The 14629-nt window shown below is 37.7% G+C and overlaps 1 protein-coding gene across 4 annotated transcripts in view; it reads left to right on the top strand.

Moving 5' to 3' along the window:
* The window catches only part of MYOM1 (myomesin 1), a 142026-nt gene that overhangs the window by 35273 nt on the left and 92124 nt on the right, over window positions 1-14629 (top strand). For all 4 annotated transcript variants that reach the window (XM_028524763.2, XM_036009254.1, XM_036009255.1 and 1 more), the window contains 4 exons: window positions 6614-6706; window positions 8459-8547; window positions 8655-8717; window positions 12312-12476. In XM_028524763.2, coding sequence (XP_028380564.2) covers window positions 6614-6706; window positions 8459-8547; window positions 8655-8717; window positions 12312-12476 — 410 coding nt within the window. The remainder of the gene's footprint in view (window positions 1-6613; window positions 6707-8458; window positions 8548-8654; window positions 8718-12311; window positions 12477-14629) is intronic.

Genomic DNA, 14629 nt, shown 5'->3' with positions numbered 1-14629 from the left:
GCAGAGTTTAAAGCATGTCAAAGATTAAACTCCTTACATTGTATTTTTTGGGTAGGAAAAAGAGCGATTTAAAAACAAACAATAAAAGATAAAAACTCCCCAGAAAAATTTGAGATGACCAAATTATCAACTCTTAGAATTCTGGGTAAAATGAAAAAATCGTACACATTGTCAATTTTAAGTTGTCTTTAATAATAGAACTGAGCTATAGTGCCATTCTTTACAAAACTTTCATATCTGGTGTTGAAATATTTATTTTCTTAACATGTGACTTTTATGTCCTAGGGGCTCCTTTTAAACAAAACTAAAAAGACAAAAGCAAGATTTGTCTTAGGAATGATTAGGAGGCTGTTCATCTATTGGAACAAACCTTTCTCTAGTTTCTACACCCGCTTTAGTGCTTGGAGAAGATGGCTTCACTCTTACCCAAATTTTCCCTGTAGGGATGGATCAGGGCACTTCACAGAAAGTCCTATTGCCTTGCAGTCAAGTAAAAAATAAAATATTACAACAAAAGAACTAGTGGGCCACTAAGAAAATAGTTAACCATATTTTAGAGAGCAAGATTTGTCCCTGGATAGAACTAAAATTTGGACAATCAACTAGCAGATAACAGAAAACAACTAGCAATGGCAATTAAGAGGTCAGATCCAGATTTTGTGGGGCATGAAGCTTATACAGTTTGGGGGTACTCTTTACAAAAAAGAATATAAAGTTAGTAGTATAAATTAGACATAGAGTCTTGTGGAGACCTGTGCTAGTGAGAGACCCTACATCTTCAGTTTCATTGGCTCCAAGATAAATCCACCTCTGAGAGTAAACTTCTTTGTGAGATTAGTATACTCTCCTGGGTATGTTTCCTTTTCAAAAAAATAATCATTACATGAAGCTCTGACTTTACAATACTGGTAATGCAATCTTCAGTAAGCGCCCTTCCCCTCACAGCCCAAGCAAGAACCAAGGTACTTGGTGATTACTTTGCTGGCATTTATGCCTTTTTGAGTCCCAACTGCAGCTTCTTGGGTCTCATACTGAAGACAAATATGAAAGAAATAATTTAGAATGATCTCCCTGAATAGGAGGTAAATTACAGAAATAAATTTGCGATAATGCTTCATGCAGTCATGCTGCCTCTACTTGTAGCAGTTCGGGCCCTAGCTGCATCTTTCACAGGCATGTGTTCCTTGGGCCTGGCTCCCTTAGAACTCTTTCCAAAGACAGTTTCATTCCAGGTTTCCACTGGGCACCTTCAGATCATGGAAATCCCTGAGGTCTAACAAATGATATGAACACGCAGCAGCTGCTCTTTGGTCAGTCCCACGTGCTGACCAAGCCTATGTGAATGGAATCTGGAGGTTACTGGAGACGCTAAACCACAGGAACACACATCGTTCATCATGGTCAGGTGCAGAGATCCTGAGGAGCACTATCTTATTCCCAACCCACTTTGAAAACAAAGGGAAGCCTGTTTAGGCCTTGGGTCCAGTAGAAAAGTTAGTTGCAGAAGACACTGCTGCACCACTACAGTGAAGGGGGCCACCCTGGAGCAGGGCTTTGTCAACATAGAAAGAAAAGAATATATGTGGTGAAAAAAACAAAGTTGTTTTCCTAAATAAGTTATATTTATGTAATAGCTTGCATAATAAGCTATATATTGGTCTAAAGAGGAGGAGAAAAATTTATGTCTGTATAGTCAGGAAACTCCATACTCATAGGTCCCTTTAACATGGTTTTACATCCATGCAGTCAGTCAACTGCAGATTGAAAATATTCGGGGGAAAAACATCCCAGAAAGTTTCAAAAAGCAAAATTTGAATTTGACACATGCTGAGCACTATGTTGGATCCATGGAAATGAAGTTATGCTAGGGTATACCTTATTGTAGCCTACATGCAAACATAGGTTACATGCAAATACTACACCATTTTATATCAGGGATTTGAGCATCTGTGGATTTTGGTATCTTCAGGGGGTCCTGGAACCAAACCAGTGTGGATACTAAGGGAGGATTGTATTTTTTTATTTGCATAAAGGAACTCTGGAAGAAGATGTAAGAATCTAAGGAGAACAGTTAACTGTGAGGAAGAGCTGGGTAGAAGGCAGGAAAGTGTGAGGAAGAAGACTATTTTCCGTGCACCCTTATACTTTCTGGTTTGGGACCATGGAAACGTATTGCCTAGTCATTTTGAAAATTTATATGGCATATGGGAAAATAGGAAAGGTCCCTTTAACAGAAGGAGAGAATTGAGTTATAAGAGCCAGATTTAATTGGATTTCCAGTAAAAGTCTAGGTCAATTTTATCAATGAAAATATGTATTGTAGGTCTGCAGGGAGATTTACATGAACTCATTGGGGCATATGTTGGTATTAGTGAGCAGCATTCATTCATTAACTCACTCAATACCCAGTTTTTTAATCCATGTGTGGATATTGGGCTAGATCCTCAAGAGACACTTAAAATATATGTTTAGAATTCTTCACATTGCCCCAAAGTCATCTGAAAATAGACATGTAAAGAAACTGTCATTGTTCATGATAATAATTTAAAACCTGGGAATGAAATAGTATGAGAAATGTATCTTAGGAAGAATGAAATTTGGAAAAGCCTTTTTCTATTTTTGCATATTAAAAGAATTTATAAATTTCATTATAAGATTATATATTGAATTTGTTTATAAGAGTTTAGTTATCCACAATGTGGTATTTAAATTTTGTAGTTTCTATCATATTATCTTAGGAAAACAATCCACCTTTAAAATAGTTAACAACTATTTGTAAGCTTTAAGCACTTCTCAACATCGGGGTCTGGGATTTAGTTTTAGATTTTTTTAATTTATGTAATTTCAAAATCTATCCAAATGGGATTGGTTTCTCTTGGCTAACTGATTTTTAAAGTGAATAATAACTATTTATTCAAAGCATAAGGTTGGGGTCTAAGCAGTAGTCACCTTTGTGGAGAGATTAAACAGGCTAAATATCATTTTGGCATGCGTTATTTGCTGATAGAAAAAAAATAGAATGAAGCCCTTTTATTTGACCATGCTTCACACCACCAAAGAGCCTTCATTGTTACCCTCATTATCAAAGTCAGCCGAATACCCAAACAGACATTTGTTTAAGAAAACTGAATGCATGTTTTACACACACACAGAGTATTAGTCTATAAATATTTACAGTAAATGGGAGCTCATTAACTGTTTGTAGCCAGTACATGAAAGTAATAAGGAAAATAGTGTATATCTGAATATGCATAAGAATTTCAGAAACCTCTTGACAGATAATCCCAGGGCTTTCCAAAATTAGCTCATGACTGGCCAGTTTGGAATTTCACTTTCCAGAAATAACAAGCTGTGAAGTGTATACAGAGCAGGCCACGCATCCTTCCTTCCTTTCCTGACTTAATGCTCAAAACAGCCAATCTCAAGTGACCCCCGAAACTGAATGCCTCGGTGAAGTCCATGGAAAATAGGATTGAATTGCTTCTTGATTTATGCCTTGTCCACTGCTTTAAAACAGGTGTTTCTTACACTAACATCTGGAATACCAGAGGAAAGACTAGAAGATCCTCAAAATGGGGTGTGTGCATACGAGTCTATGTGTTTTAAACTGATTTCATGTGCCAGGTAGTCACATTAGAAAAGTAATTAAGGAGCTAAGTCAGGTAGTACTGGAGAGCACGCAAGGTGAAGCAGCCCTGGGAGATGCAAGATACTGTTTTAACTCAAACTTTATGGAGATGTTTGGTCAGAAGCTAAATTGTGTGTCATTCAGTTTTGGATCAAGTAGCACATGCCACAGCCTTTGGTGTCATATTTCTCTTCATTTGCTGAAAAGAAATATTGAAAAAAACCCAGCACATAAAAAAACTGAGCAAGAAGGAGCTTCTGAGTCAAGTGTGAAATTACATAAACCAATTCAATCAGAAGAACATGTCAATGATCAGGCCCTACCCTGTCATTTATCAAACTGAGGAATGTTGGAAATTAGAAGCAGCCAGCAGATTTCTTTTTACAGGCCATCCCTGAGCAGAGAGTCCTGCCTGGCTGGGGCCTGTGATGAGACAGCTAGTTGGGGCTGCTGCCAGGCTGGCAGAAAGCAGCTGGCAGTGTGCTGTAAGGTTGGGTGGGTTATGCCGCTATGACTGCCATGCAACTGCAGTTCTTTTTTTTCTTCACTTAAAAAAATGTTTTTATTTTTCAATTATAGTTGATATACAATGTTAAATAAGTTTCAGGTGTGCAACCTAATGATTAGACATTTATATAACTTATGAAGTGATCACCCCAATAAATCTAGTACCCATTTGACATCATATATGCAACTGCAATTCTTAAGTCAGTCCAGCCCTCTCATTTTAGACCAGAGAGAACTGAGACACAAGAGCCTCAACTTACTGTTTTCATATGCACTTCCACATCATGAACTATATGCTTGTCAGAACTCTGTTCCTGCCCTGGCTGGTATGGCTCAGTGCATTGAGCATCAACGTGTGAACCAAAGGGTTGCCTATTCAATTCCCAATCAGGGCACATGCCTGGGTTGCAGGTCAGGTCCCCAGTAGGGGCCATGTGAAAGGAAACCACACATTGATGTTTCTCTCCCTCTCTTTCTCCCTCCCTTCCCCTCTCTAAAAACAATTTTTAAAAAAAGAACTATATTCCTTGGGCCAAAAATGATGAAGTTATAATTAATCTATTGCATTACAAAATAATTCCATTCAATCCAATTTGATAAACACTGAGTGCCTAATATGTGCCTATGACTCATTTTTCTTGAAAGTGGGAAAAGAAATAAATGTAGATCAGATATAATCCCTATCATCAATGTACTGGAAGCTTAGTAGAAGTGACATATATTCAGCCATAATTTAATAAGTGTTATGTCTTACAATTTGATTGAAGTAACACTGATGTAGACAGACAGGAAAAAAATTAATGTTGTGTGGGTGTTTTAGGGAAGAGTTTATTGAAGAAGTGGCATTTGATATGATACTTGAAGGATCATTTGGGATTTTGCTAAATGGAGGAGAATGATTCATTTTAAAAAGCATAGAAAATCGATATGTGTTTTAGCGACACAGAGCCTGTGTGCACATGTGTGTGTGAGTGGTGCAAGCTGGAGAGAAGAACTGATTGAAGGTTGTTTTCTTTCCTTCTCTCCTTTACCACCACTTTCTCTGATCCAAAATCTCCTTATAACCATTTCCAGACATCTGAAGAAATAAAATAGAGTTAAATAGAGAACAATTGGAAAAATGGAAGCATTGCATGTTGTCAGGAGCCAGACTGCCTTGTCCAAATCTCAGCTCTGCTATTCCTAGCTGTGTGAACTGGGACAAGTTACTTCATCTCTTCATGCCTTGGTGTCTTCAACTGGAAAATGATGTTAAAAATAGTTCTGCCTTATGTGGTTGTTGTGAGGGTTGAACTTACTAATCTACTCATAAAGCACTAGAACCTTGCCTGGCTTATAGTAAACGCTCTGTGTCAGTTGTGGTTATTAGTGTTATTTATGTTTCTGTTCATGAAAAGTGGGGCATCTGAAAAGGAAACAAGTAAAATCCAGCTCCTCTTTTGGGCAGAAAGTGGCTTAAGCAGGAGAGCCTGGTTTGACACCAGAGTCACTGGAAATTGAGATCATGAGGACGCGGTAAAGAATCAAGGTGTCGTTTCTGGACTTGGGAGAGAGTCTCTCAGGAAGGGCCTCTCCATGTAGCCTTACTCTCTGAGGCCTGAGAGGCTTAAGTCAGAAAAAGGGAATCAATCTTTCAGCTTTTATCAGAAGTTTTTCATGATCAATATATTTTAAGTTCTTCCAAGCCAAGAACCATGCTTGCTTATGACAGAATAAAACACTTAAATATAGTGAGCTTCCAATACAGTCATGCTGTTTTTTTAACAACAAGGAAGAATGTTAGTAGGAAGAATGTTTTGCTTTCATCCTACGTAGACAGCCAACAACAAATCACTCAGCACAAAAACTTCTCCTCTGTTGTGTCAACAATGGTCAAGTTTTTCTTTACATCTTTTATTGAAGTATAATGTGCACACAAAGAGTGCATATTATATATGAATGTGGAGCTCTGATGAATTTCTGTAGACTGCACACACCCACGTAACCAGCACCCAAATCAAGAAACCAACCATTATCAGCACCCTAGATGCCTCCTTCATGTTCCCCCCACCCACTCACTCCTCTACACCTGCCGCCCCAGGGGGATATCACTTTCCTGACTTCTAGCAGCATGAATTGGTCTTTTCTGGTTTTGTACTTATAGAAATGCAGTCACTGCACTGTGTACTCTTTTGTATCTGGCTCTTCCACTCAACATTATATATGCAGGATTCAGCCACATTGTTATGAATGGTCAGCTTTTTAAATGTAATTTTTATGATGGACAGGAAAGTAAGGACAGTGAGAAGCTTTGTTGTATTAACCGTGAACTTTATTTAGTCTACCATAGATTTGCCTTTATTGGACTGATGCTGCTGCTACCCTCAGTGTCGTGTTTACAGGTGTTCCTTCAAGAACAAGAATTATGTATGTGTGCACTTCTAATCGTGAAGATGTTTACATTTTGACTTACTTCCTCTTGTTTCCATTGTCTCATAGGTATAAAAACCAGGTGCCAATAAATGTCCATGCAAACCCTGGAAAGTATATTATAGAAAGTCGATATGGAATGCACACGCTGGAGATTAACAAGTAAGAGGACATCAGAGTCTCTGTGTGTTGCCTTATGATCACTCAGAGAGGCACCTCACTGCTCCATTTAGTAGCTGCCCTCCACCCTTGTTCCCAGTGCAGCGCAAAAACAATGGGGGACTCGCACGTGCATTGCCTCTCCAGGTGCCCAGCTATGGGTGGTAGGCATGACTCATTCTTGCCAAGCCCACTTTACCTAAAGTGATCTTATGTTTGAATTCAGTAAAAAAATATTAAGAAAAACACAATTTGTAGTTTTTATTTATCCTTTTATATACTGGTGAGTTTTTCTTAGACATCATTAAGAAAATAAGTTACGTAAGTAGACATATTCAGTTGTCCTTTCAGAGTTCCAAATCAACATCATTATTATCACATTCTTTTGCCTTCGATCAGTAAAACACATGGAGGTTGGTTTGGGCAGCAATGAAAGTAAGCTGGACTAGGAGAAACTGCTCTTTCCTTCTGCTCACCAGGGACTGTGGAAAACAGTGCACCCACACTATCAACGTTAGATGGAGGTAGGGTGGACATTGGGGTGTTTTAAAGCAAAATCCAAAGCAAAATTTGAAAGCAGAACCCACATCAAAATTTCTAAGTCCTCAAAAGTTTATCATGTCTCCAACGACAGTTTTGAAACTCATGCCTTGTTATGTGGATAAAAAGGTTAAACAAGTTCCCACCACTTTCAATTCACATAAAACCATGACATGCTGAGATGTTAAAGTAAAATTTGCATGATACTGACCTTCAGAGATTTATAGCCTTCTCTTCAGAGCAGGGCAATTTACACATGTGATGCTGGACTGCAGCCAGAACCTGGCACCCTGTGACATGTGCCAAGCTCTGTCCCTGACCTCATGTCACACCAGTCCTGCCAATAGCTGGTTGTAGAGAGAAAACAGTGTGCTATGTGGTTGCTTGATAATTAAACAGTTACAGGAAAGACAACCGTATTGATCTTCCCGGGACTCTACTACTGTCTGTACAATTTCAACAAGAATAAGTTTACACAAGTGAAACTAAACTTGGAGGGACATGGAATAACACAGACACAGGTAGTGATAAGACACAAAACAACCTGCTTTGTAATCTCTCTCTCTATGAGATCATTATCTCCTTAACTCCATTATTAAAGACATCCCAATTCCTGTATTATAACTCAGAGGAACTTCCAAATGGCAGTTCTTGTGTTGTACTTTGGGCCAAAGCTCCAGGTATGCCCTGGACCTTAGTAGAATTAAGGAATAAATAAGTTGTTTGTACTTTGAGGCTAGAACACAGAACAACATGTTAGACCCACCTGGATCTGGCCCGTGGCTCCAGGAGGCTGTGGAAATCTACAAGCAGAGGCTGTTTCTTTCCCTGTCTGTTGCCCTGTCGCCCCCAGACTCAAATCACCCTGAGGGAGACCAACAGGGAGGCTGTGCTCCCAGTTTATCATAATGCTGTTCATGCTGTAATGTATGTGCTTATTGACGTTTCTTGGACATTATAAATGAACCCGGGCTGGGGTGATAATGGACTATAGGTTTTCTCCCATTCTGTGCTGCGGGGTTGAACCTTCTTGAACTACATAAAATCCCACAGGGAGCCAGACCAGAGAGAGCAGCTTCATCAGGAGTTCCTTAGTACAACATGTTAACCACTGATTTGCAGTGTGTCACGGTAGAAGAGAGATTCTTGAAGGAATGGCTAATAATTACAAGGAGTATCACTGTGATGGCCATGCATTTCTGTTTGTTCTTTTAGATGTGATTTTGAAGACACAGCTCAATACCGGGCCTCGGCCATGAATGTTAAAGGAGAGCTTTCAGCATATGCCTCGGTTGTGGTAAAGAGTAGGTTTGCTGGACTTGCTTTATTCAAAATGTATTTTTATAATTGTTCTCATTGCTAAAAAATACATGAAGAAGCAGCTCACATGCATTTCTGCTTTCTTTTCTAGGATATAAGGGAGAGTTTGATGAGACTCGTTTCCATGCTGGGGCTTCTACCCTGCCCCTCAGCTGTAAGTTTAAAAATATGTTTGCTAAGTGCCATCTCCACTTAAAATACAGCATAATATGCTGTGCACCTGAAACTAATATAATATTGTCAACTATAATTAAAAATTAAAAAAAGAAAAAACTCATGGAATTGTACACTGGAAAGGGTGAAATTTACTGTATGTAATAATGCTTTAGTAAACCTGACTTTAAAAAATGGAAAAAGTAAAAAATAAAATAATAAAATAAAATACAGTATAATAAGCTACCCTATAATGCTGAAGTAAATGCATAGTATATATTATAATATTTGCTAATATAAAATATGTATATAATAGCTACCTATAGTCAGTTTTGTATTTTCAGATTCTTTGGTTATTATTCTCTTTCTGCATATAATGGCTTTGTTCAGGTTTTATAAAAGCCGAGATGTGATGGGTTAAAAAAGGCAAAGACTTTTGCGACTTTCTGCATAAAATGAGACGGATCATTGCACAACCCTGGGCAGTGATTTAATCTCACTCACACACACACAGGCACACACACACGAGTCGGGACTGTCGGGAGCAGCTTTACTCATCCTTAAATATCCAGGTCAGCATCCTCTCCTCGAGAAGTCCATGTGGACTCTCACTGCCACCCCTACCCCCACCCATTCAGAGTTGGGTGTCCCCGGTGAATCCACAGCCCCTCCACCGGGACCCCTGTCACACTGTAAACTGTTGTATGTTTCCTTCTCCCAGTGGCCCGTGAGCCACTTGAAGGCAGGGCTGCACTTTTATCTTTAACCCCCAGCACCTAACACAGAGTAGTTGTTCAATAATGAATGAATAAACAAATACATTAATTTATGAAGTATGATTTAAAATGAAGTCTGAATGTGGTTAAAAATATTCCAATTAGTGGTAATTTGTGAATTTGTGAACTTCAATTATTTCATCTACGTCAAAAATTTTTTCCATGGGAAGCAATAAAAATAAAATCCTTATGGTACTTCAAATAATTAGATGCTTACAATGATCAGACTGAAAAAGGTAGCCAAATCCTAACTTCTTGATTTCTAAACATTAAAAAATAAGTGGTAGTTTGAAATGACTGATGAAGATAACTTTCTCATGGGTCAGCTTTTCACCTAACTGGTTAGTCTGGTGTCTGTAGATGACATACTCTATGAAAAAAATAGCTCTTAATTTTAATATTTCAGTTTAATCATTGGCATTGATACCATGGGCAGGAAGGGATGGTAAGTGGGAGTGAGGGAGGAATGCATTCCAAATCATGTCCTCCTATCATTTGATTTATATGGAGACAGTATTCTAGCAGAAATCTTGAAACTATGACTTATCTTCCCATGTCCCCAAGACTAGCCTACCGATCATTACACAGTTTTCTGAATGCATCTTGCTCATTCTCACTGCCATTTCATTATCATCCATGTTCCTTCCATTTCCCTCTTCTCCATTGAGTCACGGTCTGAAAGCCCAGCTCAACCTGACTCCTCTAATTTCTTAATCTTTCTGAGTCTCCTCTGATTGGCTCCTGAATTAATTGCAATTGTTGCCAACATAGAAAACAGAGGACTCATCAATTTATTCAATTAATATTTATAGAGCATCTGCCATATGCTAGGAATTGGTTTAGGTGCTCAGAATATGCTGATAAATATCATAGATAAAGCTCCCTGCCCTTGGTTCTGTTCTAATAGCTAATATGTATTGATTAGTTGTGCCAGACACTGTACTAAGTAATTTTTTATAGGCACTGATTCATTTAATGCTTTCCCAAAGCTTATAAAATAAGTACCCTTTTATCTGTGACATGCAACTGAGGAAGCAGATTAGGGAGTTTAAATCATGGGGCAAGAATACATATAGTGGCAGAAACATATAGGGACTTGTAAGCTGGTCTTTCTAATTTTAAGCCATATTCTAAACCACGGGTCAGCAAATAATATTTTCTGTAGAAGACTAGATTGTGGGCCATATGGTTTTTGTTACAACTATTCAGTGTTGCCATTGTAACACAAAAGCAGCCACAGACAATAGGTAAATGAATGAGCATGGCTGTGTTCCAATAAAATCTCATTTATAAACATTGAAATTTTAATTTCCTATCATTTTTCACATGTCACAAAATCTTATTCTTCTCTTTAAATGTTAAAAAAAAAATTAAAACCATTCTTAATGGTACAAAACAGGAAGCAGTCTAGACTTAGTTTACAGATTTGCCAACTCCTAAACCTCAGGCCTACTGTAACCCTTATCTTTGCCCCCTAAGTCAGCTTTGGAATCAGCCCTGCTTCCCAATGAGGGAGGTTTGGTCAAGTTGTTTCACTTTCTGGTTTCAGTGGGACATCATTATATAGAAGTAGGGCAGATAAGACATGTTTCAAAGAGAAGTTATTCCCATGTTGGTTATAACCAACTCATGTATTACCAGTGGTTGCCTGGCAACACACAAGTTCAAGGCAATACCATGTAATGGTTGACAGCACAAACTGTAGAGACATCCTGCCAGTGTAAATCCTGGCTCTGTGAGGTGAATGTGAGCAGTTATTTAATCTCCCCATGTCGCAGTTTCCTCATCTATAAAATAGAGATAAGTGATGGTATCTATCTGATAGGGTTTTTGTGAGGCTTGAGTTAATGGATATTAAACACTTGGACAATACCTGGCACAAGTTGAACTCAGTAAATGTTAGCTTGCTGTTTCAAATTAATACTAAGAGATCTTAGGGAGAGAGAAATGAAACATGAGAGAAAGGGCCTGAGTTTTAGAGATGGGCAGGTATGGGTTTGAATTTGAATTTCACATGTGATACCTTTGAAACCTTGTCATTAGCTGTACATTTGTGAACTTCTGTATCCCCCTCTGAAAGAAATGAAAAACTAGTATCTATGCCGTGGCGTTTTTGCAAGGATTAGATGATGTCAAATGTAGTGTGCCTGGCATTGTAATAACCTGTAATAAATAGTCGTTGTCTTCTCAAGCCCTTTTCTTTGAGAAAAAAAGAAAATCAGGGAGAGTTCATGATGCAGGCATTTATACAATCTATAAATAAGACATTTCTAAGAAAAAAATTTAAGTTACAGTATTTTAAACCTTTTAGTATTCTCCATTGACATTTCTTATAATATATTTTTTAACTTAGATTATTAAAGAAATTAAATCAACTTACTGAAAAACTCATTTTTCATGACTAATTGATATGGCTATTTGTTCTAAGATTACAAGCAGTAGTTTAAATGAACTCAGAATCTAAAATTAAAAAGCACATATGTATTGAATATATCTCTACTAATGATTTAAGTCTAAGCTAAATGTGGTATTAATTTACATTTTATATAAGGCATTAAACCTGACCTTTAAATTATATTAATTATAGATAAACTTTTCTGACCAATGAAGCAAGAATTTTCATACTCAGAAATGACATACATGTCATTTCTCATAATGACATGGGAATATGCTACATACTTCTTTTATTAGACTTAGTTTTTGCTCAGATAAATTATTTGATTGGTATTTGTTGTGACTGCTTTCTGCCAGTATTTATTAAAATGCTTATGTCTCTTTGATGAGAAGAAATAAATTACTGATGTTTTTGTTGTACCCAGCCGCTGTGACCCCTTATGGTTATGCATCTAAGTTTGAGATCCACTTTGATGACAAGTTTGATGTGTCTTTTGGGAGAGAGGGTGAGACGCTGAGCCTAGGCTGCCGTGTAGTCATCACTCCTGAAATTAAGCATTTCCAGCCAGAGGTCCAGTGGTACAGAAATGGTGAGCCTTCATAACGAATTCTCACTTCGGTTCTTATTCACAGAAGGTCAGGCTTGGCACCAGAGCGTGAATGTCCATAAGCCCATAAGACTGCAGATCTGTTTACCAGAGCTGGCAGGAGCTGGGCATCAGAGGGCATAACCTATTGAAAGTTTAAAAAGTTTTTACACATATATCAAAGCAGTAGAATTTTCATAATATATTTGAAGAAATTATAATTTACCACCAAGTAACGTATGGAAAGGATTAAAGAAATGTGATTTTCCTTATGTTACTTGGATATACATTCATTTTGTAAGTTAATTTTATTTGGCAAAATAAATGAAGTTTACAGTCCAATGAGACTATGGAGCATGTCAGTTGTGCATGGGGCCACCTGGGGTAGTCTGTGGCACTGTGGAGTCCCAAGGCAATGGCTGGAACCTGGGCTCAGGCTGAAACCAGCATGGCGGTGGCGGCAGCAGCATCGATGGTAGACATGTCCCTAGAGGAGGAGAGGGGCAGCATGGGAACCATCAGTGGGAGGCCAGCTTGCCAGGCAATCCCCAGAACTTATCTTTGTGGGGCTTACGCAGATATTAGATCCCTGGCCTGAGCACTGCCAGGAACTACCAGCAATCAGGCAGTAATCTTTGTAGACATTGCAATGAAACATGTAAGGCATTTGGTAGGATTCTTCAAAGAGTTTAGAACCTCTGGCTATGAAAACTGCCACAACATCACAAAGCGACTATATACAAACTTAGACATAGAAATTAAGTTTTTTTTTTTTTATTTATTTTTAGAGAGAGGGAAAGGGAAGGAGAAAAAGAGGGAAAGAAACATCCATATGAGCGCCCATATTGGGGACCAAACCCACAACCTAAGTATGTGCCCTGATCGGGAATTGAATTGGTGATCCTTCCCTTTGTGGGACAATGCCCAACCAACTGAGCCACACCAGTCAGGGCAGAAATTAAGTTTAAAGATTGTAACATTCAATGTAAAAGAACACCTTTTATATGAAACTCGGGATAAAGCAGTTATTAACAAGGAAGATAATTTCAAAATTAATTTTTTCTCCTAATTGAAGAGATAGTGATAGAATAGCAATAGAATACATAAACAGGTGTTTGAATTCCATACAAACTATAAAGTCACTTTCATTTTCTTCTATGACCTTCATAAATTACGGGACATGTAAAAGAAAATATTAAAATGCAATTATGTAAATTTGCACTTAAAATTTTAGGCTTACATGAAACTGACTTGTATAAGGTAAATCTTGCTAGAACAATCATTTTTCAAGAATAATCAGCTCTAGAGCAGTAAAATTTATATTTTGAAATAGTTTATCAGAAAGTTAGCCCAATATTAACTTTATAGTACCACAGCTACATAATACTATTCAGTATACATCTATGTAATTCTATGACTACACAACAGTCTTAACAGCTGCAGTAATAGGTGCATCAGCAGAAAGATTCTCCTCAAAATAAAAATTTTTCAAATCTCCTTTGTGATCTTACATTTGCAAAGCATGACTGATGTTGCTTTAAATTATATCCATTTAAAATGAACTTGCTGCCCTGGTTGGTGTGGCTTAGTGGATTGCGTGTTGGCCTAAGAACTGAAGGGTCACAGGTTTGATTCCCAGTCAGAGCACATGCCTGGCTTGCAGGACAGGTCCCCAGTTGCATGCAAGAGGCAACCGATCAATAAATCTCTCACATATCAATGTATGAGAGATTCTTTCTTCTTCTCTCTCTAAAAATAAATAAATAAAATCTTTAATATAAGTAAGTAAATAAGTAAGCAAATAAAATGAAGTTGCTAAAGGTATGAATTGATTACCTAATTACTAAATTTGCACAAAAGCAAGCCAGAAATATTTATTATTAATCAAAATATCACATTAATAAAGTATTATTTTTGTAAAATAATGGCACAAAAATATTAGTTTCTGCAGTGTATGTCATTCTGTATTACACTTTATAAGTAATAAACTATTTTTAGAGGGAAAAGCCTAATACTTTATGTCCTTTTCAACGTGCCTTTTCCTCTGCTTTTTGAACAAGGAAACCTGCCATTTCATTTTGCACTGCAGATTGTGTATCTGGCACTGGTTCCCTCATGGCTTATCTAGCTAGTATTTTTACCAATATAAACATGGC

This window comes from Phyllostomus discolor, chromosome 9, assembly GCF_004126475.2.
Source record: "Phyllostomus discolor isolate MPI-MPIP mPhyDis1 chromosome 9, mPhyDis1.pri.v3, whole genome shotgun sequence".
NCBI lineage: Eukaryota > Metazoa > Chordata > Mammalia > Chiroptera > Phyllostomidae > Phyllostomus > Phyllostomus discolor.
Note: the sequence above shows the minus strand (reverse complement) of the source record. Positions and strands in the feature narration are given on the sequence as shown.